This window comes from Malus sylvestris, chromosome 17 (genome assembly GCF_916048215.2).
Source record: "Malus sylvestris chromosome 17, drMalSylv7.2, whole genome shotgun sequence".
Lineage (NCBI taxonomy): Eukaryota > Viridiplantae > Streptophyta > Magnoliopsida > Rosales > Rosaceae > Malus > Malus sylvestris.
In genome coordinates, this window is record NC_062276.1 from 786,990 (window position 1) to 814,426 (window position 27,437).

At 39.2% G+C, this 27,437-nt stretch overlaps 6 protein-coding genes and 1 pseudogene across 7 annotated transcripts; 2 read left to right on the forward strand and 5 right to left on the reverse strand.

The window, feature by feature from the left end:
• Positions 1-3,950: 3,950 nt before the first annotated feature.
• LOC126610131 (protein ANTAGONIST OF LIKE HETEROCHROMATIN PROTEIN 1-like) lies at positions 3,951-5,147 on the reverse strand. The gene is made up of 3 exons (XM_050278113.1): positions 4,823-5,147; positions 4,503-4,728; positions 3,951-4,408 (listed from the first exon to the last, which is right to left on the reverse strand). The coding sequence occupies exons 1-3, from the start codon at positions 5,108-5,110 to the stop codon at positions 3,951-3,953; spliced, it is 972 nt and encodes a 323-aa protein (XP_050134070.1). The 5' UTR covers positions 5,111-5,147.
• Positions 5,148-7,871: 2,724 nt separating this feature from the next.
• Positions 7,872-9,268, reverse strand: LOC126610394 (protein transport protein Sec61 subunit gamma-like). Its single transcript, XM_050278449.1, has 3 exons — positions 9,240-9,268; positions 8,086-8,291; positions 7,872-7,987 (listed from the first exon to the last, which is right to left on the reverse strand). The coding sequence occupies exons 1-3, from the start codon at positions 9,266-9,268 to the stop codon at positions 7,872-7,874; spliced, it is 351 nt and encodes a 116-aa protein (XP_050134406.1).
• Positions 9,269-9,839: 571 nt separating this feature from the next.
• On the forward strand, positions 9,840-11,703 carry LOC126609913 (cytochrome P450 94B3-like). Its single transcript, XM_050277849.1, has one exon. The coding sequence runs from the start codon at positions 9,908-9,910 to the stop codon at positions 11,426-11,428; it is 1,521 nt and encodes a 506-aa protein (XP_050133806.1). The 5' UTR covers positions 9,840-9,907; the 3' UTR covers positions 11,429-11,703.
• A 1,805-nt stretch (positions 11,704-13,508) lies between these two features.
• On the reverse strand, positions 13,509-17,811 carry LOC126609933 (ATPase family AAA domain-containing protein FIGL1-like; annotated as a pseudogene).
• A 959-nt stretch (positions 17,812-18,770) lies between these two features.
• On the reverse strand, positions 18,771-21,734 carry LOC126610714 (SWI/SNF complex component SNF12 homolog). Of its 2 annotated transcripts, none has more exons than XM_050278828.1 (3): positions 21,569-21,734; positions 19,489-21,345; positions 18,771-19,193 (listed from the first exon to the last, which is right to left on the reverse strand). In XM_050278828.1, exons 2-3 carry the CDS (start codon positions 21,045-21,047, stop codon positions 19,118-19,120), a joined length of 1,635 nt encoding a protein of 544 aa, XP_050134785.1. In that variant the 5' UTR covers positions 21,048-21,345; positions 21,569-21,734; the 3' UTR covers positions 18,771-19,117. The 2 variants fall into 2 exon arrangements, with proteins under 2 accessions (XP_050134785.1, XP_050134786.1); XM_050278829.1 differs by having other exon boundaries at positions 19,489-21,420; positions 21,569-21,729.
• Positions 21,735-21,785: 51 nt separating this feature from the next.
• On the forward strand, positions 21,786-23,976 carry LOC126610716 (60S ribosomal protein L17-2-like). The gene is made up of 7 exons (XM_050278831.1): positions 21,786-21,918; positions 22,009-22,045; positions 22,157-22,197; positions 22,412-22,642; positions 22,748-22,850; positions 22,951-23,018; positions 23,694-23,976. Exons 1-7 carry the CDS (start codon positions 21,916-21,918, stop codon positions 23,760-23,762), a joined length of 552 nt encoding a protein of 183 aa, XP_050134788.1. The 5' UTR covers positions 21,786-21,915; the 3' UTR covers positions 23,763-23,976.
• Positions 23,977-24,554: 578 nt separating this feature from the next.
• Positions 24,555-27,255, reverse strand: LOC126610715 (F-box/kelch-repeat protein At3g27150-like). The gene is made up of 2 exons (XM_050278830.1): positions 26,869-27,255; positions 24,555-26,235 (listed from the first exon to the last, which is right to left on the reverse strand). The coding sequence occupies exon 2, from the start codon at positions 26,164-26,166 to the stop codon at positions 24,895-24,897; it is 1,272 nt and encodes a 423-aa protein (XP_050134787.1). The 5' UTR covers positions 26,167-26,235; positions 26,869-27,255; the 3' UTR covers positions 24,555-24,894.
• Between the last annotated feature and the right edge of the window lie 182 nt (positions 27,256-27,437).

The window sequence follows — 27,437 nt, forward strand, 5'->3', positions numbered from 1 at the left end:
TGCGGAAATTGGAAACTGGTTTGGCATTTCAGACATCTGCGACAATCGCACCGTTAAAGTTTTCTGAAATTCTGATATGTTGTAGATATTGTGCGGACGAACAACTTTTAAGAAGAAAGTATTTCAATCCGAGGTCCACAAGTTAGAGTTTCAAGGCTGTTTACATGGCTGTCCAATTCTCTACGAATTTTGAGTCTGTACTCTTTTGCTTCTGCAAATGATGATATACAATCCTACAACAATATATATAGTTGCTTTAAGAAAATCAATTGTACTGAGATTTGAAGATGAAATGAAAAGATTTTCTTATCTGTGAGATTCCAGTTGAAGGAGGTGAACAAGATTTGTGGCGTTGTGCTTTCCACTGACATGAGAGCTTCTCGTGCTGATAACGTGTTGTAAAATTGACAGTGAGTGCAGTGGAATAAATGAAACAAAACACAAAATTTACGAGGTTCCTCTACAGTCAGTGTGACTGGAGTACGTCCTCGGGGCAGCAGTGGTGCTTTCATTATAATCTGAAATAATAAGAGTACAAAGATAACTCTCTCTATTATCTCCTCTCCTCATCCTCTCTTTTCTCTCTTTATCTTCCTTCCTTTCTTTTCTTTCTTTCTTTTCCTTCCTTTCTCTCTCGTGAACCTCTCTCTACTTATCTCCTTGTAATGCTCTATTTGTAGAGCAAATATTATGAAAGCAAACAAAAAGTTCACTATTTAACTTATGAACATTTACTATATACATGTGGATAAACATACTCATTGTTTTACAACAAGAGTGTATATCCTGGTTACATCCCAAATTTTTTTCCGTCATAAGTCGCAAACTATACCATACTATACAAATGAGTGGACATATCATAATTACACTCCGGATTTTATTAAAAAAAAAACTTATATAAAACGTATTCATCGTCAGGTACGTTCATCTTAGACGAGTGGCTTTCCATCCATGGACGGATGGACCAGAGGCCGTATAGGCGATAGCTTTACTAGAAGTGTCTAGGCGAATGAAAGCAGGGAGACCCACCCAGAGCTCTCAAAAGTCTTGTCGGCTACAAGAGAAACAAACAAAAGGATTATTCCTAATGTGTGGAGGATGAGAGCATATAATCTGAACCGTCCATATCCAAAGACACGTGTCTGATCTGTTTGAACCCGGACAGTAACACACGTCTTATTGGGGAGAGGCAGGTGTAGATTTGACTGCAAGACGCAGACATGCAACTGGTTTCGCTATTTATATATGTACAATTACGCAGCTAATCCGTTTTTTCAATGCACAAAAACGTGCACACAGTTTTGGTGATCTGCCATCTGATGTAATCAAAACATAGATGCATTGTATTTTGTTCTCCGAACTCCTCCACCAGGGAAATGGAAAGGGATCATTTTCCGATCCCTTCTTCCTAATTCACTAAATTAAGGGATTCGTATTGTTAAAATTTAATCCAACGTTTGAAGTTATTATAACTTTTAAAATAAGTCATTATTTATAGTCGTTTGATCAAATTTCAACGAAACAGATTCTCTGATTTGATGGATTAGGAGGAAATGATCTGAAGATGATCCATTTCCCAGGAAATAACTTACATATGCTTCTGGAGACGCTATTGTCTTTTCAAAATGACATTATGCTATCATGTGTTTGAATTCTACGTAGTACTGTGTTATTGGTTTGGAACATTTCTTCTTAAAGAGTGCATAAATTGTTACTCATATGCTATCGTTCACATGTTATTCTTAATTTTTTATCGTTGGATAAAATAAAATGAAGAGATTAATAGTAAAAAATTATCAAAAATGTGTGAATAACCTTTCATAATAAATACGGGCACTTTGACTCTGTTGGATGTGGAGAAACACGTCACATTTGGCTCAATAATGGCCTTAGTGGAGGTAAATCGAGTACTAGCTAGTGATTTGATTTGAGTAGGATTAAGTGTGAAGTGTCTTCGGTGCTAATATCTGATTACGAAAAAGGAAGGTTTATGCAAAATCTTATGACACAAATTAAACACAAGTTTGTTAGTCTTGCATCTGTTCGTACATCGTATGAGTTTGGACGCCAGACAAACTACATCAAACACTTGATCTTAGTTATAAAGTGTACTTGCTAGTGAGTTTATATGTTCAGTAATGTTAGGGAGTTAGGGTGCGTTTGTTGCGCCGGACTGTTTCGGACTGGACTAGCTGCCGGGACTAAGCTGGACTGGCTTAGACTGGACTAAGCTGGACTAACTTAGTGAAGCGTTTGGTGCAGTCTCGGACTAAGAAGCAGGATAAGAAAAACAGTACTGTTCACCATATTTGTGTTTGCTTAGACTAGAACTACAAATTGTTGCCATTGTGTAATAGAGTAATGCTACAAATCTCATGATATGGGTTAATTGGAGCATATTTTTGCCATGTATATTATGAATCTTAAAAAAAATTGACAATTGTTTTGTTTCTATTACCTGCTAATAGAATTGGGTTTAATTTGCAAATGTAGCTTGATTTAAACTCTATCACCCAACAGAAGAAAAATAATAGTGGCCAATACATGCAACTTCAACAAATACAAGTACATAAGATCTCCATAATTTAGAAAATCCTAGTTAACATTAGTTAACATTAGCCAAAATAGATCTCCATAATTTACAAAATGGCTAGTTAACATAAGCCAAAATACTAGTGCAAAGCTAAGTTATAAGTCATAACATAAGATTGTATGATTAATAAAATACATCCATGTTAACGTTAATAAAATACATCCATGTTAACATTAGCCAAAATCCTCATCCGCTTGCGTTGTCGCTTAAAAGCCTTTGGACGAACACTTTCTTGAGTTCCGGTTTGATTGCCCTGAACACTCCCACATTTTTTGGTTTATCCAAAATAAGAGACAATGCATCAATTTGATCCATAGGAGAGAGACCCATTGCTTCAAGTTCATTAGCTATGTCAGTATGATCTGCAGTACCTTGAACTAAAGCTTCAGTTACCATTTGCATCCTCTTCCCACTTTCAACATAAAAATCTTTCAGTCCACTGATAAGTGCCTCGGTTCCATCACTTGAACTTCCCACAGCTCTTTTCCTCTTTCTTTGGCTATTTTCAGATGGGGTGCTTTGTTGGCTTTGTTGGTTAATTGAAGAAACAAAATTTTCACCTCCAATATCACTTTCACCAACATGATCATGACTTTGTTCCTCCACCATTTGAGCAGGGGTTTCGGCTACATTACCCGTAGCCCGATCTTTTCCAAATATATATGCAAATCTATCAAACAGTGGAAAATGTTTGCTTCTCCATCCATCGGCTTCTTTATTTCTCTAAGATTATATCAACATAGCAAAACTAAAATTTAGCATGCGTAACAAATATAGCAGCAAGAATATAACTAATGCATAAATAAAATAGGATATGAACCTACACATAAGTTTGCCATGCGTCATCACTGTCAACTTCAACGCACTTTTTGACATCATTCCATGCAAATCCACTTGTGTTTATCATGTCAACGACCATACTATATGTTTTTTTCCATTTCTTCAACTTGGACTCAATATGTGAATTTGCCTTTATATTTGAATGAGGACATAAAACATTGACAGCTTTTGCTATTTCAACCAAAGTACCTTGTTTGAAAGCACCGGTGTCACACCGTTGCTTCCGAGCAACAAAATCCTCAAGAACTCCTAGTAATACTTCTTCCTCAAATGCTTCCCATTTACGCCTTCTTCCTTTTGGCTCTTGAGTAGCATTCAAAATATTATCGTTATCCATACCTAAACAAAAAATATTTTAATGAAGGAAAATATCATACAAATAATCAATTTGCATAATATCCAATCAACTTGCATAATATCCAATTAATTTGCATACCATCCAATCATTGTGCTAATATCTAACAAATGCATGATAAAAAGGAATACTAAAATAAAATGTTATCATTAAAATATATAGCTAGTTCGGTTGCTGGTTCCTAATTGCTCTCCACTCATTATACATTTCCTGAGCCATATCATTCCTCATTGCAGTCCACTGGTCCGATGTTTGAACACTACCAACATATTCACCTTCTTCTGTATTTTGTCCATCTTCTATTATTGGCAAATTCTCCATTGGATCTACTGACATCTCTTGCCTAATAAGATTGTGTAGTAGGCAACAAGCGGTAATTATTCGACCTTGTGTCCTTATCGGATAGAAAGATGGACTCCTTAGTATCGACCACCTTCCTTTTAGCAAGCCAAAACAGCGTTCAATTACATTCCTTGCCTTAGAATGCTTCATGTTAAAATATTCTTCCTTATTAGAAGGTGTTCGTCCCTCCCATTCAGATAAATGATAAGGTATTCCTCTATAGGGTGCAAGGAATCCTTCACCATTTGTATAACCACCATCTACAAGGTAATAACAACCTAATGAAAAAAAAAACAAACCTTATTAGTGTTTTGTAGTTGACAAACAGAACTAAACCTAACTTACAAAGTTGAGACTAAGTAATAGTCTTACCCGCTGGTACCTTAAAACCATTAGGCCTACTAATCGCATCATGTAGCACTCTAGAGTCTGATGCGGAACCCTCCCACCCCGGAAACACATATATGAACTGCATATCTCCTGAACACACACCTAACACATTAGTTGCGACTCGACCCTTTCTTGTTCGGTATCTTGGTTTGTCAATTTCAGGTACATGCACATCAATGTGTGTTCCATCCAATGCTCCCAAGCAATTCTTAAAAACCAAAAATAATAAACTTTTTGTTAATTTATACAAAGGGAATGAAGAGTTAAAGCTTAGGGAAAATGAAAAAAATTTCTCATCATACCTTAAAACATCGCCACCTAGCATCTGTAGAATCAATAGGCACAGGCTGGGGGACTTTTAGTAGGGTACCTTGTAATCGCAAAATTCCTTGCAATACGCTATTGAAATACCTACTTATAGTCTCTCCCGACCTATAAAATCTACCGCCAACACTACGATTCTTAGTATGATGTGCTAATATTTGTAAAGTCATACACACATGTTCCTCTACAGACACCAAACCATCAGTTTTTACCCTCCCATCTTGACGAAGTAAGTCGCATAATATGCCAAAAGTCATTCTATCCATTCTCAATTCGTTAACACATTCAGTATCAGTATTCCCTATTATACCATTCAGATAACACAAACTAATCTCTCGTCGAATAAGTGAACGGTTAGTCAATGTGGGTCGTTCAACATGTCTCTGTTTGCCACATAGCATCATCACCACAAGAATCGTACAAATACAAATTGTCTCCAAATAAGACATCTCTAACAATAAGATCAATAAAAGCTTCCTTTGATCCATATCTATCCAAACAAAAAAAAAACAATAAACAAATTAACTAAATCATTAACCCGAGGCAACAAATATACATATGGCGTTGAAAAAAAAAAGTTATCATTAACCCGAGGCAACAAATATACAGGTGGCGTTGAAAAAAAAAAAATTTCATTAACCCGAGGCAACAAATATACAGGTGGCGTTGAAAAAAAAAAACTTTTCATTAACCCGAGGCAACAAATATACAGGTGGCGTTGAAAAAAAAAACTTTTCATTAACCCGAGGCAACAAATATACAGGTGGCGTTGAAAAAAAAAATTTCATTAACCCGAGGCAACAAATATACAGGTGGCGTTGAAAAAAAAAAAGTTTTCATTAACCCGAGGCAACAAATATACAGGTGGCGTTGAAAAAAAAAACTTTTCATTAACCCGAGGCAACAAATATACAGGTGGCGTTGAAAAAAAAAAAAGTTTTCATTAACCCGAGGCAACAAATATACAGGTGGCGTTGAAAAAAAAACACTTTTCATTAACCCGAGGCAACAAATATACAGGTGGCGTTGAAAAAAAAAAAGTTTTCATTAACCCGAGGCATCATATTCAAAATGTTCTACTCTTATACATCTATAAACATGTGTCTAAGAACACTAGTATGAGGATTGCTATCATTGCTAGGCATTGCATGTGAAAAGGGAAATTAAAGGACACCTGTAATGCAGTAGCCTTAGCCTTAGCCTTCCGTTTATGCTCCTCTTCTCTGCAACCAACAACCACAACAAATTGCAATTCAGCATCAACCCCACACAATACAAAACATTCACATTGTATACACATTGCATACATACACACTGCAAACACAGTACATACATACACACACTACATACACTGCATACACTACACACACACTACATACACTACACACACACACTGCATACATACACACTGCAAACACAGTACATACATACACACACTCACATACACTACACACACACACTACATACACTACACACACACCCTGCAAGTACACACACAATGCATACATACATACACACACTGCATACATCCTGCATACACCCTGCATACATACACACTGCATACATAGTACACAAACACACATACTGTATACACCTTGCACACACAGTACACAAACACACACACTACATACACTACACACACACACTGCATACACTACACACACACCCTGCAAGTACACACACAGTGCATACATACATACACACCCTGCATACACCCTGCATACATACACACTGCATACACAGTACACAAACACACACACTGCATACACACTCATTCACACACACACTGCACACACACACACTGCTTACACACTGCACACACACACACTGCACACACACTCACACTCACACTCACACTCACTCACACTCACTACATACACTACACACACACACTGCATACATACACACTGCAAACACAGTACACTACACACACTACATACACTTCATACACTACACCCTGCATACATACACTACACACACACTGCATACATACACACTGCAACACACAGTACACTACACACACACACACTACATACACTACACACACACACTGCATACACTACACACACACCCTGCAAGTACACACACACTGCATACACACTGCAAACACAGTACATACATACACACACTACATACACTGCATACACTACACACACACTACATACACTACACACACACACTGCAAACACAGTACATACATACACACACTACATACACTACACACACACACACACACACACTACATACACTACACACACACACTGCATACACTACACACACACCCTGCAATACACACACAGTGCATACATACATACACACACTGCATACACCCTGCATACATACACACTGCATACACAGTACACAAACACACACTGTATACACCTTGCACACACAGTACACAAATGACACCGTAATCTTATATTATTACATACGAATCGAATAAATTCAAGATACAAGATCTTTGGACCAATTTTATGAATCAATATTCTGTTAAACGTCCTTGATTCGGTATCAATTTCCTAAGACACATAAAGCAGAATAATAGAGCAACAGAGTAAAACCAGAACTCAAACTAATCAATCGTGCCTCAAGAAGATCTCCCTATTTAGATCATATCACCAGATTCACCACATCCATTTCTACCAAATATCACGATGCAGACTATCCGTTCCAAACCATTAACGTAATCCGAATGAAACACTCAAAACCAAGAGCGATGCACACATCTAAACATAAAGTTGATAAAAATCTCAACATTAAAGAACCATTTCAACTATATTGGCATAGAAGAAAAACCAAACGTCTGTGTGTGTGTATACATATGCAACTCAACCACTACATTCCTCATCGAAACTTTTGATTCGTTTATAAAATTGAACAAACAACAATTACCAAAATCAAATTAATCCGAATTCCAACTAATAAACAACCTAATCAAATCATACATCGATCAAGCAAACCAATCAAATCTCCATAATTTCCATCAATAATTTTCAATCAATGGATTTGATTAGATCCAATAAATACCTAAACAGATCCAACGATGATATTGTTGATGGGGATGAAGATCAGCTTGACGAAGAACCCGACGAAACCCATCACGACGAACCCGATCGCTGTCCGGAGCGCGACCTTGGAGAATTCTACACGACAATCAACCATCAAATCTCATCAATTACACATGCATATCAAAGAATATAACTTGTGAGAAAACACAGATCCGACCCGAATGCTGAATTACCTTTGCGATCGGGCTTGTGGCAGCGCTTGACGAGGCGAATGCTGTCCTTGGAGAACTCTCGGAGCAGATCTGTTACGTGAAGACGAGGGAGCGGACGACGAGAGGAACAGATGAGGAGCAGGATGCAGATGAGGGCGACCAGGATGCAGCTGACGGCGAGCAGGACGCATAGATGAGGATGAGGAGGACGACGTGAGGGAGGAGGTCTTACGAATCCGGACGTTTTTGGGGTGGTTCGCTAAGAACTGCTAGCGAAGGGTTTAATCCGTGCGAGTCGGATCTAATCCCATTAAACGTAATCCTTGCCCCTACCAAACATCAGACTACAATACCAATTAGTGTAGTCTAGTCCAGTCCCCCCTAAGAAGGTCAAACAAACACGCCCTTAAAGTTTTAGACTAAATTTACAAATTAAATAAGTATTACCAATAAGAAGCAAACACGTCAACACTATCAACACTTAAGTAATAATTCAAGGATAATGCTAGGGAGACTAAAGTTTTAAACCAAATTTATAAATCAAATGATGTGTCACCAATAGGAAATAAGCACATTAATCACCACTTAAGTAATAATCTAATCATCAACATCAACATCCACATCATTTTGTTTAGAATTTTGGTCTCCTTAGTATTACCCATAATTAAATCATCAACTTTCACATAATTTAGTTTAGCAAATTTAGTTAAAAATGCTGCTCTTGCCACATAATTGTATTATTATTTGTATTATCTCTCTAATAGAGATGAAACTCACATGAGATGGCAGACCCTACTTCTATTAGAGAGATGGTTCAATAGGTGGTAAATGTAGTACTACCGAATTTAGTTTCCTAGCATTACCTATATATGTACTCACCTTTTTATTTGGTCCAATAAAAAAATTACAAATGTTCTTTACTTTTTGAAGCTCAAGAAAAATTAAGGGGTGTGCTATTCATCCACCCATTTTTACTTCCTACACACACTTTTCAATTTTCGACTGTCAGATTGATTGAATTGAAGAAAAGCAAATGATATAAATTAACAAAAGGTGTGTTAGAAGGAAAAATGAATGTGTGATAGCACCACCCAAAATTAATAGTATGTCCATTATTTTTTACACCAATAAAACATGTGTTAAAATAGGATTGGACAAAATAAATAAGTGAGTACTTATCAGTGGAAAAGGATCCTGTAATCATGATCGTTCATCGTATATCGTGCTGTCAGTTTTCGTTCAGATTCTTTTCCTGGGGATCCTGTGATCGTGACCGTTCATCATATATTAGTTTTCGTTAAGTACTATTTATATTTAATTTTAAATTTTAAATTTTAAATGATTTCTGAACACACAATATATGATGAACTGTCACAATCATAAAATCTCTAGTATTCCCAAAAAAAGAATCCGACGAGGATCATTTTCCCTTTTCAGTGAGATTCGTATCTGTATGAGGGAGAGGATTTTATTTATTTATTTATTTGGTTCGAAAGTTAAAAACCTTGAACAAATGATTAGTTGAAGAATTGTTTGTTTAGTACAATAACATAGAAATTTATTGACAAAAAAAAAAAAAAAAAACATAGAAATTGGAATAATATAATTCCTTCATCATTGGTAGTACACGCATTGCACCCACGACTGTGCACTTTATTATTAACATGCATAAAAAATTATTGAATATAAACATGTGTTTTTCACACTACGACCGAAGAAGACAAAATTAAAAAAAAAAAAAAAAAAAAAAAAACAAATAATTAACGAATTCAAACCCTTATAAACATGCGGTTGCTGGAAGCTAGTTTTTGCTTAGTCTCAGTTCCTTGAGTTCACGTCTGAGATGGGAATATTCATGTCGCTCTTCACACAACCTACATTCTTTGTTTTCTTAGCAATGATTCTCTATGTTTTGCACGTCATTTTTTCAAGATTCCGGCGAGTCTATGAGTTTTCGTGCCAAGGTCCGGCGAGCTATCCCGTCATCGGGTGCTTCATTTCCTTCTACTACAACCGCAGCCGCCTCTTGGATTGGTACACCGACCTCCTTGCAGAATCAACCACCAACACCATTGTCGTCCACCGCCTCGGCGCACGGCGGACAGTAGTCACGGCCAACCCGGATAATGTGGAGTACATGCTCAAGACCAACTTCAACAACTTTCCAAAAGGCAAACCATTCACTGAAATTCTTGGGGATTTTCTGGGATATGGTATATTCAATGTGGACGGCGAGCTTTGGCGCACCCAGCGCAAGTTAGCTAGTCATGAGTTCAGCACCAAGTCTCTGCGTGAATACATGGTGAGAACGTTGGAGGAAGAAGTGGAAAAGGGTCTACTGCCGCTGATGGAGTCGCTGGCGACGGCGGCCCAAGTGGTGGACTTGCAGGAGTTGCTAAGGAGATTTGCTTTCAATGTGATTTGTAAGGTGTTTTTGGGTGGTGAGCGGTGCTGCTTGGATCCCTCTCTGGCCAATCCGCCGCTCGCAGGGGCTTTTGACACGGCGTCGGAGATTTGCGCAAGGCGCGGAGCAGCTCCCGTGTCCATAATTTGGAAGATGAAGAGGTGGCTTGGAGTTGGTTCGGAGCAAAAACTAAGAGTTGCGATTGAAGAAGTTCATGCCTACTTTAAGGACATAATCGAGAGGAGGAAGAAGGAGCTTGAAGAAGCTGAGAGGGATAGCGGAGCTCACGAAGACCTTCTAACTCGGCTAATAACGGCGGGGCACGAGGAGGAGGTGACGAGGGACATGGTGATAAGCTTTATCATGGCGGGGCGGGACACTACTTCAGCGGCAATGACATGGCTCTTCTGGTTGCTTTCCCGCCAACCAGGTGTGGAGGAAGATGTGCTGAAAGAGATCGAATCCGCCGGAGAAAAGATGTCGGATTTCGAGTCTTTGGAGTTGAGCTTGTTGAAGGCATGCCTTTACGAGTCCATGAGGCTTTATCCACCGGTTGCTTGGGACTCGAAGCATGCCGTAGTTGATGACTTGTTGCCCGACGGGACCCGCGTCCAGGCCGGCGATAGAGTGACCTATTTTCCCTACGGGATGGGAAGAATGGAAGCGCTGTGGGGGAAGGACCGGTTGGAATTCAAGCCGGACCGGTGGTTTCTGGAACCGGACAAGGAGAGATCGGCTCTGAAAAAAGTATGTTCTTACAAGTTGCCTATTTTCCAGGCGGGTCCGAGGGTTTGTCTGGGGAAGGATATGGCTTTTATTCAGATGAAATATGTGGTGGCTTCGATTCTCAGACGGTTTGAGATCAGACCGGTTGGTTCCGGTGAGCCGGTTTTCGTGCCGCGGCTGACGGCTCACATGGCCGGCGGGTTGAAGGTTCTAATCCGCAAGAGAGGGGACTGACAATATTAAAATTAGGAGTCAATGGTTCTCAGTATTTAAGATTTCTTGGACAGTGTAACATGCGGTTATGCCTCAAATGTAACACATGGATGTTGTTTGTTTATTTATTTATGTACATAGTGCATATAGTAAACTCTACTACACGTGTCCCGTTTTGGTCCGTAAATCACGATCATCAGACGTTGGACATAATTTCACCAATTGTCCCAATAGTACCCATTTTCACTTTCGTTAATATAATCGTTGAGCGGTGATAAACCCACTCCTTTGTCTTATCTTCTCATTCACATTTTAGTAAAAATGTTAAAGGCATGTTAATCCTTTTATAAAAAAAAAAACTTTTAAACCTTTATTATTTTATTATAATTAATGTTATTATAGCTAAAAAAAAACCCAGCTACCATTTCTCTTGTCCCCACCCCTTTTCTCTCTCTCCCCACTACTGTCTCTCCATCTCTCTCTCAAACTGGGAAAACTGAAAATCTCACTCCTTATCACCACCACCACTCTATAACCCAGCCCCCACCCCACTGGTGTCCACTTATGTTCCATCAAAATTGCATTTCAACCATTGCTGACAAAGAGAGGGGGTCTTCGTCCTTTCTTTCTCTCGTGCTTCTCTCTCTTCCTCCCCTCCCGTTTTTCTCTTCCTCCCTTCCCGTTTCTCTCTCTACTTCCCTCCCCCGTTTTTCTCTCTTCCCAAAGGAGATGCCACCAAGTAGGTGTCAAAGGTTTTGGTTGCTGATGAGGGTGGGTGACATTTTGAGGGGGTGGTGCAGCTAGGGTGATGACATTCTGATAAATTAAAATAGAATGAATTTTGATATAAATTAGAGGATATTTTAGGAATAATAGTGGGTGAATAAATAACATTTTAATTTTTTAACTATTTATAGTAGGTCAAATTATAAAGTGGATGGAGATATAAGACAATGGGATGGGTCTAGTAGCATTCATTTCGTATTCTTGCATTTTTGCCATCAATTCATTATTTTAGTACACAAAATTCCTTCCAAGTTGAATTTTAGATAGAGTATATTTTATGAATGATCTCTTAACTTTAATTCAATTGGAGGAATGGTTCATCAACTAAAAATCCATTACCATTGGTCCCTCAACTTTAATCCAATTGAGGAAATGATCCATCAACTATAACCTAATTATAGCAATGGTCCTTCTAACATAATTCATTTTGACAAAATTCTAACGAAGTTAACGAAAGGAACCATAGCTACAGGTTTTGATGAGTTGAGGGACCCCAATTATAGCAATGGTCATTTTAACATATTTTGACAAAATTCTGATGAAGTTGACGAAAAGCACCATAACTACACAATTTGATGAGTTGAAGAACCAATAATAATAAATTTTTAGTCGAGAGATCATTGCTCCAATTTGATTAAAGTCGAGGAACTATTGCTACAATTTACTCCTTTAGATATGCCCACAAATGTGGATGAAAACATCAACTGAGTTGACGGAGGAACGAAACTATAGAAACAAAAATGCAATAAAAATCCACAAGAACAAAAATGACAATGCGAATCAGCTTTGGAAACTACTAAGTGCAAAAATCATGTGCCATATATAACTTGGGTTGGATCTGTGACTATTTTTTTTACAAAAATTTTGACACAAGTTTATGTGGGACTCTCACTGTAATGTAGTTTAACAATTTGAATTGTTTATCTTTTAGAACATCGTTCATGGATCATTCTTGCAAAAAAGTAAACAAATCGAAAACCACTAAGACATTCATTTGGAGTAAAGAAAATAGACGAATATGATTCTATAAAGAAACCCTAAACCTATAAACCCAGGGTCATATGGTTCAAAGTGAATGATTATTGGTTGACATGATCTTTGAGGAAAGACTTAAAAAACAGATGGCTCTTTACCGCAGTAGTATAAATCAATAATGCCTATCTATGTACTTTGGTGCGGGCTTGATTCCCACCGATGTCCCTCTCTTCTAACATTTAACAATTTAAATCACTAATGTTATCGTTTGTAAAAAAAAATTGAATTAAAAAAAAATTAGGATAGAAATTCAATATCAAGATCTTTTGCACAAAGGAAGAAAACAAACGTGCTCCTCTTTAAACAATAGTCGATCGAGCAGTTGGCATAAAAACAATCAGCAAGCACCAAGCACCGTACACATTTCATCGATATAATAGTATACACATCTTTCTATTTTTATACTTCTTATTTTTTACGGAAAGTGAGAATCTCATTCAGTTGGCAGCAACATATTTCTACTTAACCTAATTAGAATTTGTTTCAGAATATATACAGACAGATTCTTACAGTGACAAGCTTCCAAGTTGCTTGTTCCATTCCTCATACGTGCAGAGCTCGTTTAAGGAAACAGAAGGCCTCACTTCTTGCAATGCACTTTCAAAGTCCTGCGTCAAACAAAACAAAAACATGTTTTTAACTACTAAATTGGCGACCCCGCCATAAGGCTCTCCGTTTTGTGAGGGTCGGGGGGAACGTCTAATGTACGCAGCCCTGCTCTTGCTTTGCAAGGAAGCTATTTCCACGACTTGAACCCATGACCTTTTGGTCACAAAAGAGCAACATTCTGTTGCGCCAAGGCTCCTCCTCATGTTTTAAACTACTATGCAGGTGAAAAATGTAAAGGTAAACAACAAATATACTGATCTGCGAGGAGTATGAAATTCTAACCTGAACAGTTACCGGACGCATATCCTCTTTTTTCAGTTTTGTTATTTCGATGCCTTGTTTCAGAGCTTCTCTTAGTGGACCCATTGAGGCATCCTTCACCAAGTTTTTCATGTCTGATCCTGAGTACCCTGTGAAAGAAAACGAGAAGCTACAGACAGTGGAAGTACGATAGAGAAGACGATGGATTTGGGTCTCAAATGTATGCATTGGTTACCTTGGGTCAAATTGCATATGCTATCAATGTCCTCCCTTGAAAGTTTGAACAGTCCCATCTTTTTCTAAGAGATTCCGTATGATCCAAGCTCTCGCTTCTTCAATACAGTAATAGTTGGGTAGCCGTTAATTGAGCATTAAGAGTTTAGTTAAATTAAACATGTTGCAAGTTGTAACCAACCTGATGAAGGCAGGGGAATGTAAAGCCTCTTGGTATGTCGCCTCCTTGCTGCTTCATCAAGTTCTTGGGGTCGATTCGTTGCTCCTAGAAAATTGTATCCATTTTGTGAAAATGCAGTGAAATTTTCCCCATTTAACTTGTGAAACTAAGAATGAACTCTAAACTCAACAACAACAACAACAAAGCCTTTTCCCACTAAGTGGGGTCGGCTAAAATTCCTTAACATGATAAAATTCCTTAACAGCATTCTAGCTAGAGATGATTGAGATGAGAGATTGGGGGTTCAACGATCACCTATAAGAAGAATTTGCTCACTGCCACTGTCAAAGCCTTCCATCTCAATAAGGAACTGTGTTTTGAGTCGCCTACTTGATTCATGCTCACCTTCTGACTTACGCTGCAGTCATACAGAATTAGTAGAATTATATCAGCTAAATACATCCAGAAAGAAGGCAACATAATTGATACAATAAGAGATAGAAATGGTCATTCAGTGAAACAAAGTGCAACCCTGAGAGAAGTGTATTGCATGCATAAAAACAGCTTATTTCATTCCAAGTTTAGTTAAGAGCTAGAGCAAACCTTACCTGTGAGAGAAGTGAATCAATTTCATCAACAAAAATTACAGCAGGCTGACGACAACTTGCAACTCCAAACAGTGCTCGCACTAGCTTTTCGCCCTCACCAATCTGCAGTCACCGGTTAAATAGTTCAAATATAACAGCATTTCAAGCATCTATAATCATGGGTAAAAATCAAAATTACCACGTATAATGATTATAATTATCTTTTGTCATATATCCAAAAAGTTTCCAAAAATTAGTTAGACATTTTAGAAAAGACAGAAGAAAAAAGAAATCAGAAAACAGTTGCCAGTGAACCATCACAGAACCAAAGCAAATACAAATGCCGCATACCCATTTGCTTGTTAATGAACTAGCAGATATGTAGAAAAAGGTTGCTTTTGCTTCTCCAGCTATGGCTTTCCCGATCATTGTTTTTCCAGTTCCCTAAACCAGGTCAAGGGTTAAGATCGCTCATTGATCAGATATGTTTGTCCTCCCCCCCCCCCCCCCCCCCCCAAACACACACACACACCCCACCATTCAACACTTACTGGTGGACCAAAGAGAAGAAGGCCTTTCCCAGGAGAACGGCAACCTTTAAAAATGTCAGGACGTAGTAGAGGCCATATGACCATCTCGGTTACACATTTCTTAGCATGCTCCAAACCAGCTAAACATTGCCATACAACAGAGAAAATCAGAACAGAATCAGATGTGTAAAAAATTGTAAATGTTGAGAAAGTTTAAAGCATCACACATTACCAATATCATTCCATCGAACAGTCGGATCCTTGTCCATAATCTCATTACTAACATGTTCAAGAAGACGAGGTTCCAAGTTCCTTAATTTTTCTGGGAGCTCTCCATCAGGACCACAGAGCAATTCCAAACTTAAATGAAAACATTAAAGACATTGGGATATGCATACATATTTCACACAATCAATATCAAAGTTATACCACCCACCATCTCTTAGTTGAGTCACCTAATGCATCATCTGACTTTCCAACAACTCGTGAAGTCACATTCCCAACATTTCCCTCATTAGATTTAATAGGGGGAACAAAATTACCACGGGCACAGCGACGTAAATAGCCATATGATCTCATACCATAACCCCTATTAGCAGCATTGTTATCGCTTTGAGGGGAGACACAATAATTTGGTGATCCCGCTGGCGCTAACCCTCTTCTTTGCCTCACATCCATTTCCTAGCCAACAAAGAAACAAACCCATCAAAATTTCCACATGTCCAAATATGTAAACAAAAGGAGGAAAATCCCTAAAGAACGGCAATAGGACCTCCGGTAAGATCAGGTTAACTACAAAATGATTTACTAAAGGTTACAAAACCTTATAGTAAACAACAGTAATAAGAGGAAGGGTTGTCAGAAATAAGATAGATACCAATTTGGCTTTGGCAGTAACAAAGCTATTTCCAGAACCATCACCTTTAGCATCTTCGTTGGCTGATGGGGACTTCGCTGTATCAATGATGGGGCTAGTAAATTCCTTGTGTGCACGTTTAGCCCTAAAGGTATTACCATAAGTTCCTTCCTCTTCAACTTTTTGAAAAGATGAGGCACTAAGACCGCCATTACGGTTTTGGTAAGTGTGAAGCTTTTCTACAACAATGCAGTCCTCAGAGCTGTTACTTCTACAGGCCCAAGAATCCTTGGAATTGCCATTACTTTCCACTATTGAGTTGTGTTTGTACAACGATGTCAACTTTGTTTGTGTCATAGGTTTCGATAACTTGCTAGTCAACTTGTCCTGCCTCTCCAATCGATCTCCCTAAGGCAGACATAACTTTTGGTTAGCAAGCCAAATCGTAATAAATCACAAAGTTAAGGAATGTTTTCAACATGTGAGATCAAAGGCAAACGATACCACATCATTTGCGGGCCTTCCGTTATTAGAGTGCTGAAGAAGAGCCTGAAAGTACTTTGCCTGCTTAATCTTCTCAATGTCAATATCGCCATTTGTCCTGAAAACATGGCCCGGCGCCTTCTTTGCTTGCTCAAAGACTTTGCTGTACAGCATACGGTAAAAAATCTGAATCTACTTGTGAAGAAAAATTACGGTTACTTATCTACACTAAGACCACTAACAAATTCAGTGCCGGTTTCACAAAACTCGAAAATAATTCTGATCAAATTCCGATGGGGGATTGATCAATTCAAAACCTAATTGGCATTTAGCAAAAATTACACGATCATTTGAGTCACAATTCAAAATTTAACTTCTCCAAAAATCTTCAAGAAATTCACATAATGTTTAACCTCTAGCAATTTCACAGCGTCTCAACCAATGAAAAGTCCAATAACAGGTAAATTAAAACGCACACAAGAAATGCGAAGTTGCTCGAAGCTTCGGTTCAAATGAAAAATCAAGCTCATACAGAGAAAGAGAGGCACACCAATCAGAAAGAGGAATGAGGGCGCGGCGGGCAGCTTGGAGTTTGGCGACGGTTTCGCGGCGGATGGGGCGGATGAAGGCGTGTTCGAGCGGAGAGTGAGATTGGGAGTCGAGGAAGCCGAGGAGACGAAGGCCGAGGATCTGAGCGGAGGAGAAATCGTGCCTCTCGAGGGCGAGCTCGGCTCCGAAGGAAAGAGAATGGAGCCTGTTTAGGTTATCGTCCACTTGCTTTCTCCAGCAGACCTCTTCGCCGCCGGTCGCTCCTTGCCGCCCCTTCGCTTCCTCCTTTCCCGCCATTTTCCCTTTTCCTTTCACTTTGCTCAACTGTCAGTCTGTGACTGTGACTGAGTGACAATTTAGAGCAGGATTCGATCGAGCCTGAAAGGTCAAAGATGCCCTTACTTATTTTGTCATGGAGGGGGTAGAATTGACTTTTTATTGTTCTTCGTATTCGCAAATTGAAAAAGGATGTGTGGTCAATTTTCATTAGGTATTATTTATATTTAATTTTAAATTTTAAATTTAAAATAATTTTTTATCGCACGATATACGATGAACGATGACGGATTCTTTTCCTAGCAAATTTTCCTGACTACGTCGTCGTGTGTGAAACACGTTTGCCTATCGGGTTAGAATTTATGAATGACATATTTCTTGTAACTTGTAAGCATGGTCAGTAAATTGATGGATAATTCGTGTTTTATGTATGAGGTATTTATTGATTTTTTTCCGAACTTGTAAACAGTTGTTAATTTTTTTCATAAACTTTAATTTTAGTCAATCAGGTCATGAATTTTTATAATCGGCTAATTTCCTCGCAAATTACCGCTCTGAACTTTTGTAATATGCAAGTATAATACATGTATATAAATTTTCATTGTCTTTACATGTTTCATGATTCGTTAACTTATATATTTTTCGAAACTCCAAATATAATACACGTATTATACATGTATGAAAATACTTGTCAAATTTAATACACGTTATTTTCCCATATGTTTTCAATAATGCACATAAAATTAACGTATTCTAGACGTATTTTTAACATGTAGAAGCTATTATTTTTTCACCGGCCGGCCGTCGAGACAGGTTTGATGCGGAAGCCAAGGATTGGGGCTGAGTTGGTGGTGGTGGTGGTGGTGATAGGCATGGCGGTCGTGAGCGAGCGGATTGAAATGATCACGCAGACTTACGCATGCTTGAGAAGGAAATTTCCAATAAACGAAAGCTTGCAAGAACATACAGCCTCAAGAAAAAGAAAAGAGAGGGGAAGGATTCCAAAGGACAAAACATCATTTGTCCGTTACAAATTGAGAGCATACATGACAAATAAAACTGTGTCAACATGTTTGTACATTAACCCTAAATCAGCAGTTCAGCAGCACAGCAAGTACATGGCAAAATTTAATGGTTACAACAAACAGAACAAGCTCTATATTTTTTGCCATGGTTCAACAATCTGCAAGCGGCGTCAGCGTCCGTCCTCCCTCCTCGTCCTACACTAGAAAAGGCAATCCTATATCCTCTTACATCCTCTCCTACATCTGCTTAACAAATAAGAATACAAAGGGGGCTGGCAGTGGCACACACCCCCGGCAAGAGCTCAACAGTCCCCTCATATCATATGCTTCCAGGAGCAGCATCACCTCCTGCACCTGGCTTACGATTCAGATACCGGATAACAGCATCTTCGACCCTGATACAATCACCAACACAAGATTCAATAAGTAGGTCGTCGCCCTAAACCATATATGTAACTAAATGTCAAGGCAAATCAACTAATGCATCATCCAACAAAATAAATGAAATTCCATCCAAGCACAGCTATTGAAACATAACCAGCAAGAGAAGGGGATATGAAAGTAAACAAATAATTTGGTTGCCATCAAGTAAATCATGATCGGCAGACTTTCATAAAAATAGCGATGGTAAAGCCTTGAAATGCAGGTAAAAGTGGAAATATCAATTAAGCTAAAAAGTGATGTGTTTACCATGGTTGGTGGAAGAAATCTGATCGCCTCTCTTTTTCAGCAATACGGCTTGCTACTCCAGCTACAAGCTTTAAATCTTTGTTTTGAGATTCAATCAGTGCATTGATAAATTCTACAGGAGATTGACTAAACCCAAGGAAAAAAGCTCGCCTGCGACGATGCTCATGGATTTTTCTTATAGCTGCACATATTGCTTCATCACAGGTATCAATCTCTTTGTTCTTCTCGGAGTTGGCCAAAAGAGCAGACAGTTCCCTTTGAATTGGAAAAGGAACGTCAACCAACACATCATAACATGCAGTTCCAGCTGGACTATTTCCTGAAAGCTTTATCTTATGCTCCAAATGAATAGGTTGCGGGGGGAACAAATGCTGAGATATCTTCTGCGATACCATGGTGAATTTCATCTTTTCTTCCCCAAATACTTTTTGAAGTGGTGGATCACAGTTAAAGAAAGAAGGATCATGCTGGTTCTGCAATTTCCTAGCCTTCACATAGTGCCAGATTGAAGCTATAATCCTAGGTCGGGTTTCAACCTCAATACCAAGAACTTCCATCAATGGTTGAGAAAGCTTATACTTCTCAGGCGCATAATTCATTTCCAACCGTATGTTCACAGTAAATTCTTTGTCACCTTTTCTCTTCACCTCGAAGCCCTCATGAATTGCAGGCGATCTAGCATTTTCCCACAAAATGATATGATTCTCAGGATATAGTCTCTGATCCAAAGAAATTGTTACTCTCTTGAAGAAAGATGAGAACTTTGGATAAAAGGGATTTGATTTCTGGACCATTCCAGGCTGGTCAGGATCAACCCCATCTTCCAAGATCCTCCCAACTATTTTAAGTGTCCAAGTGGGGGGATCAGCATTTGGCTTCTGTGGAATCGAGCGAACCTGATTAGCAAAAGTGTTAAAAACATAAATCCGCATCGTTTTCTGAATGCAAGGCGGGCTTTTAAGGGCCTCTTGGATGTCTACTTTCTTTCTTGCGAGGGCAGCATCAACACGAGCCTCAAACTCGAGAAGCTGGGTGTAGAGAGCAGATTCAGGCAGAATGGTGGCTACTTTGTCTTGTAGCAGTTTATCGGGAAGCTTCTGCTTCTTTTTACGAGCAGCGGGGTTGAGTTCCATGGTTCTCACAGGTGACATCATGTGTGTAGGAGAAACACCAGAAGGGCGTACTGGTGGTTTTTGGGGGTAGCGCTTGGCACTGCCATTCCCAGGTGTGGAAAAGGAGGGTGAAGACGACCCCAAATTCGCAATGCCAACTGCTTGGTTCTGGTTAAGGGCCATCGCCTGAGCTTGCAACTGAGCTTGGAATTGAGCGTTAACCACTTGAGCTTGGGCATGTGCATGGGCTTTTGACTGAGCCTGGGCAATAGCCTGCGCTTGAGAGAACTGAAACTGACCTTGGTAACCAGCGCCAATCTGTGTTTGGGCTTGTGATTGTTGAAATGTTGGGTTTGCAGACATAGATTGCCCTCCCATACCGATATTGCCAAAGGGCGACGAAGAGGCTCCGAGACTCTTAGGTGGGTTATTATTGTTCATAGACATAACTGACTCTAACTAGATAAAGATCCAAAACCAGCAAAATATTACTTCTAAACACGCATAACCTCAAAAATCCGTCCCACCATCAAAAACCCACAAAAATTACCATACATCCATAAGCCATTTCCACAAGATCTTAAAACCCAGCAAAAGAATATGCGCGAAACCGAAACCGAAACCGAAACCCGCTCAAATTCAAACCTCTAAGAACCATTTCCGAGCAACACACCAAAAGGAAGATGACCCAAATCCACGAAATGCACAAATTTCGCAGGAGGCAACCTTTTGGTTTCACAAAACCCTAATTCAAGAAACGGCAATCAGACCCAAATATTGGCATACGGTACCGAAATCCACAACCAAAGGAGCAAAATATCTATCAAAAGATACAGAATTTGACATAAACAGATCAAAACTACAGCAATTTTGAAATTCCGAACGAGAATTGGCAGTCGAGAATACTGAGAAATTCATAAGGAGATCAAGAGAGACCTAAGGGAACGAAGAGATTGAGAAGCACTTACATAGAAGCAGAAGCAGAAGCAGTCCAGGGCTTTTAGAGTAGAGCAAAAGCTGGCTTGCTTTCCTCCACCCGACAACGATGACGCCGGACGACTGTGAGCTGCAGCAACACACTGACTCTATGCTCTTTGATTTCGTTCCCTTTTTCCTTCTCCTACTCTTTCTTCTCAAGTTGAACAAAAGGCGAGCGAATAGACATGAATGGGCCTAGCCCAACATCCCCAAAAGCCCAGCCCAGGCTTTTTAACAAGTCCGCGCTTTATAACGTTAAACCCTAAAATATCTTCCCTCTTCGCTCCAATTCACCTCTGACCGCCCAGACTCCTCCTTCCGCCGCCGATCAACAGCAATGGTAGATCTCTCTCAAAAATACTCGTTTTTGTTGTAAAAATTGCGACTTTATTAATTAATTCTGATAAATTTTCAAACTTGTATTATGTAGGTGAAGTACTCGAGGGAGCCCAATAATCCCACCAAGTGTAAGCAATTTTTTTTTTTAATTTACTCGATTGTATGTTCTAAATCCGAATTTATTCGCATTCGTATTAATTTTTGGTTTATTAATAATTATTTGATGCATTTTACCTCAGCCTGCAAGGCCCAGGGCGAGGGTCTAAGAGTTCATTTCAAGGTACTTTTTTTTTTTTTTTTTTTTAAATTTTGGTTTCCAAATTTGCTGTGTTTTTAGAATTTACGGTTGAAAAATCTGTTTATCTGGGATTTTTTGTTGGCATTTGAGATTAAATTTTCGCTTACGAGTAGCGAGTAGCGGCGAAATATGCTTGTTTCATGCGTAGACGTGTTCGATTCGATTGTTGTAATTTGGATTTGTTAATATGTTTTAGAACACGAGAGAGACTGCCCATGCCATCAGGAAGATGCATTTGGCAAAGGCCAAAAGGTACTTGGAAGATGTTTTAGCCCACAAGCAAGCCATTCCCTTCCGCCGCTTTTGCCGCGGTGTTGGTCGAACTGCGCAGGCGAAGAACCGCCAGTCCAATGGTCAGGGGCGTTGGCCGGTTAAGTCTGCTAATTTCATTCTTGATTTGCTCAAGAATGCCGAGAGCAATGCTGAGGTAAATGCTTCTCCTTTGTTGGCCTCGCTTTTGCCTCTCTACTCGATGTTTTATGTTTTATATTTTAGCATTGAGTTCAAACTGAGGTGTTTTCGTATTATGTAGGTGAAAGGGCTTGATGTGGATTCGTTGTACGTCTCTCACATCCAGGTCAACCAGGCTCAGAAACAGAGACGCCGCACATATCGTGCTCATGGGAGAATAAATCGTGAGTTTGCTTTTCTATCTCTCTTTTTTATTCCATTTTGAGTGGTGGGAAGGAACTACATATTTTGTTTGGACATTGTTTTAATAATATCGTTTTGCAGCTTATATGTCATCTCCCTGCCATATCGAGCTGATTTTGTCAGAGAAAGAAGAGGCAGTAAAGAAAGAGGTAATCTAAAGCTTCATTCTCCAATTACTTAAGTGTCAATTTTAAAAGGAAAACCGAATTTGAGATTAAGTGCAGTCCAGCCTATAAATCGAACATATGCATTGTGTGGCATTATCTAGATATGTGCGTTGTGCAGACAGTTTCTTGAAGGTGATTTTTTTTCGAAAAGTATTTAAGCTGAGGTTTTTTTCTATCATCTTATCATTTTGATGTGCTGCAATAATGCGTTTGTGAATGAGAGCTTGTCATGCTTCTTAGTATACTGAATTTGAACTCATAAATTGATGGCACAAGATATGGACACCCTAACTCTGAAAAGAAACAGTAGGTCATTGGTTGAAACCTTTCCACATTTCAAATATATCAAAGCTGACTCAGTCTTTACCGTTATGCATCAACAATAAAGCCTTCTGTTAGTCAACGATAGACAAATGAACAGGACCCAAAATTTTTTTGGTACATGCAACTGTGCTGGTATTAACTAACAAGGCATGCAGCCGATGCTGCAAACTTTGAGCTGATTGACTGAAGTCTTAATCAGATTGAAAAGAATCACAATTTGGTATCATTTCCTAGGAATTGATTGTCAATCAACTTTCCTGACATAGTTGTTGGATGATGCTACTGAATTGTTTGTCAAATATGAATTTTCTGCTCACTGTGCGTTTTTTGCAGCCTGATACTCAGTTGGCTCCCAGGAAGTCGAGGAAAGGTCAAGCACTGCAGAGCGGTGCTTCCTCTTGAGATCTGTTATTTGTAGTTTAAAGAGTTTATGGTCGTCATTCGTATCCTAGATCATCCACTCTATATCTTTCCCAGAATATCTCTGTTTTCAGATATCTTTTATTTGTAGCTGAGAAATCTATCACCGAATTTTTGTTCAGCAGTTGTGCTTTTCAGTGTCTGGACGAGACTTTAAGGCTTTTGGTTTTCAAGTACAACTACTTTCAAGTTGAAATTTGTGGTGTTTCCATATTTTGAAGCTAATAGTTTGGTTTTATGTTTTACGTAAGTTAAGCTCGATGACGTTAGTTCTCTCACTCTTATCTTGTGGTTTTTAAACTCACTTTATCGCTAATGCTAAGGTGAAGGTTGCTAGAGTTTGCTTTCGTGTTTTGTCACCTCTTTCTATCATCCTTTTAAAAGCTTATTCTGGTTCTTGTTTTAATTCGTTGTTTGTGCTTCGAAGTCAATATGCTTTTCATCACTCTCGGAACCTGCTGCAAAGTAAACATTATAGGATACTATGTTCTTTTTGTGATACTGATGCCTTAGTGCTACTTTTGTGGTCACCAATTTGTTCGTTCATGGGCAAATTGGTGACCATCCTTGTATGGTAGGTGTAGGAATGTTGTTGGATTATCTTTGAACCTTTGTCTATTGTTAAACGGCAAATGCTGGGCTTAGGGCTTATATTAGTGCATTGTCCTATTTGTAGTACGGAAAGTGTTACTGACACTACGAAATAGTCATCTTGAACTCGCCCTTTGTGGCTAGGCACGCTCATGCACATGTTATGCAGGAGATAGAAGAAAATAAAAACTCAGAAAGCTCCATTGATAACCCAAAGTTTTATGTCTCAAGGTTTGGACTTGGGAGGCTCACGCACATTAATACTAATACAACAAAAACACTGGAAAAGCAAGTTGAAAATCAAACACACTAGCTTGTACTCGAGGCAAGCCTTCTAAGAGGTGGAATAGAATAATCCGGTCGAAGCATAATCCTTTTTCCAGAGTCAGATGACTATTCATAGCTATTACCTTAGGTCCTTAACACCAAAGAAGAGTTTGATCCAATGTTTTTATTTTTATACACCACACCAAGAGGCTAGCTATACAGAAATCACACCTTTTAGGGTTTAAGTTAACCATATTCAAGCAGCCATGACGGAACAATTAACAATGAAGCGGGTAGGGCGGCTGTGGCCGTGCTCAAGAGCTTGCCACTGCAATTCATCAGCAGTTGGATCAGGGCAGCAAGTGTATATGAGGGCAGGGCCTCCTGCATTTGCATCTGATGAAGATTGGATGACAAGTAGCTCGTCTCCGAGCACCTTAAACGCCACGCCCCATCCGGAAGTAGCATCAGCTCTCACCGGAACAACTCCCAATTTCTTCCATGCCTTGCTTTGTTTCAGATACACCTTGAGCTCATTTGTGGAAGTTTCAAGAGAGTACAGCTGGTTGGCCACCACTGCAATAAGTGGCGGAGATGGGTTGCTTAGAGTTGTCCAGTCAGCTTCTAGCATGTCCGGGATGAGTTCCCATGTTTGTTTCTCAACATCAAAGGCTTCAGCACAGAAAAGATCTCTTCCATGCCAATCTTTCCCTCCAATCACATAAAACTTGTTGTCCAAGAAACATCCGGAGCAACTCATCCTTTCTTGCTTCATATTCGGAAGAGGCTCCCATGATTTCGTCCTGGGATTGAATCTCTCAGCAGAATCCATGGCTTTCCAATCACTTGCTAATCCCATCCCGCCGGCCACATATCCGTAGGAACCACATGTTGCGGAAGCAAACATACACCTTGGACTGATCATGCCGGGACCCTTGCCCCATTGGTTTGCTTCCATGTCATACCTCCAAACAACCACACCCTCTATCTCCCTGCCGGATACCAGCAGATGAGTCCCAGCGCAAAGAGACTCCCTATCGCTTGACATGAAGCACGAATCAGACGGTAGGATTGGGAGCTTCCTGCAAAACCTGAACTGCCTGTCAAATTCCCGCCATGTATTCTCACCGTATTGCGACACAAACACAGAGGGCTCTTTGATCCCGAGTTCGGCCCTGATCTTGTAGAGCTCGCCACTCTTCAACAGTGCGAAAAAGCGCTTGTTTATGGTACAAAACTTCCGGTACTCTGATCTCGGCACCCTGGCTAAAATCAAAGCCTCCACCTCGTCAATGAGGGGATGAATTGTATAATCTGCATCCTGCGGTTTACATGGCACAGTCCCTAAGGAACCAGAACCATCAACTTCGAGCCTGAGCTGCCGTGAATATTTAAATCCACGGCGGCTCAGGCCTCGATTTCCAACCTTTTCTCCAGCCTTACTAGCAAACACCCACTTCTTACTAAGATTATTATTACATTCATCCCTAAATAACTTCCTGCTTTCATCTTCTTCAGCACCCTCCATTAATCTTTCTCAGAACATTAATCAGAAACCCTACCTTCAAACCTTTGAATACTAGGCGATTTCGGATAACTGAAGAACAAATTCCGAAAAATTGTCATCAGAAATTTGTTTTCCATATGCACTAATCACATCATCAACACATAAATAAATAAGAAAGCAATAGAACTCAGATGAATTGATCAGCAGAAACAATTGTCTTGATAGTAATTTTCTTAAGGAGAATCTGATTCTCTGAGGCCAAAAAGCTGAAGAATTTACTTGAAAAAAGCTGCGTTACAAACAAATAAATTACTCGTCGTGATTTTCTACTCTTATTTTATCTTTTGATATATTTAATCATACGACTAGGAAAATAAATGAAAGAGTACATAACGAGAACACGAGAGTGGAAAAATCACTTCCTGAAGGTTTGTTCACCCACATCAAAAATAGATCATACACCACTTGTGCAGAGGTAATTAATATGACAAACTAAGAAGATAACTGGCCATGCCTCAAATAATATTACAAATATATAACCACCCTGATGAATATTTTGATCAATATCCAATTAATAAACAGAAAGCAACAAATAAATAGTAACATATATCCAAAAAAATCACCTTAATTAAATTGGGTAGCAAAAAAACAGAAGATATAACTGCAGAGAGGTGATAGCCAATGAAATTTAAATAGAATAAAAAAGTAGGGAAGAAGTAGTACCAATGAATGAGTCTCTAAGGCTCAAACTTTGTGAGGGGTAGAAGAAAACCAGGAGATTGAAGCAGCAAAGGAGGAGAGAGAAGAATCAGAGGAGAGAGAAAGAATGGAAGGAGGGAGGTCATTAAGGCACAGAGAAGAATATGGATGGTGAGATCAGTGGAACAAGAGTTGAAGAAGCATATTTCTTAGAGAGAGAGAGAGAAAGAGAGATTTGTTGATGGTGCTTTTCTATACTGGGTGAGTAGGAATGCCAGCCGGAGTCGTTTCTCTTTTTTAAGATCGGGAATATACTATTTTGTTAAGGACATGCATGTCGATGCGTCTTATTAATCAGCGTGTTATAATATGTGAGTCATTATCATTCGGCAGAACGTTGTGACAATCATATTGAAAAAATCAATCTTACCTTCAAAGGATTGCCTTGAATTTGAACTCTATATAAGAGAGAATTTCATCATAGGTAGCATGGGAAGACGCTCGCTCAAGAAAAAAAAAAATATATATATATATATATATATATATGGAAAATGATCCAGTGAGGATCTTATGATCATACTCGTTCATCGTAC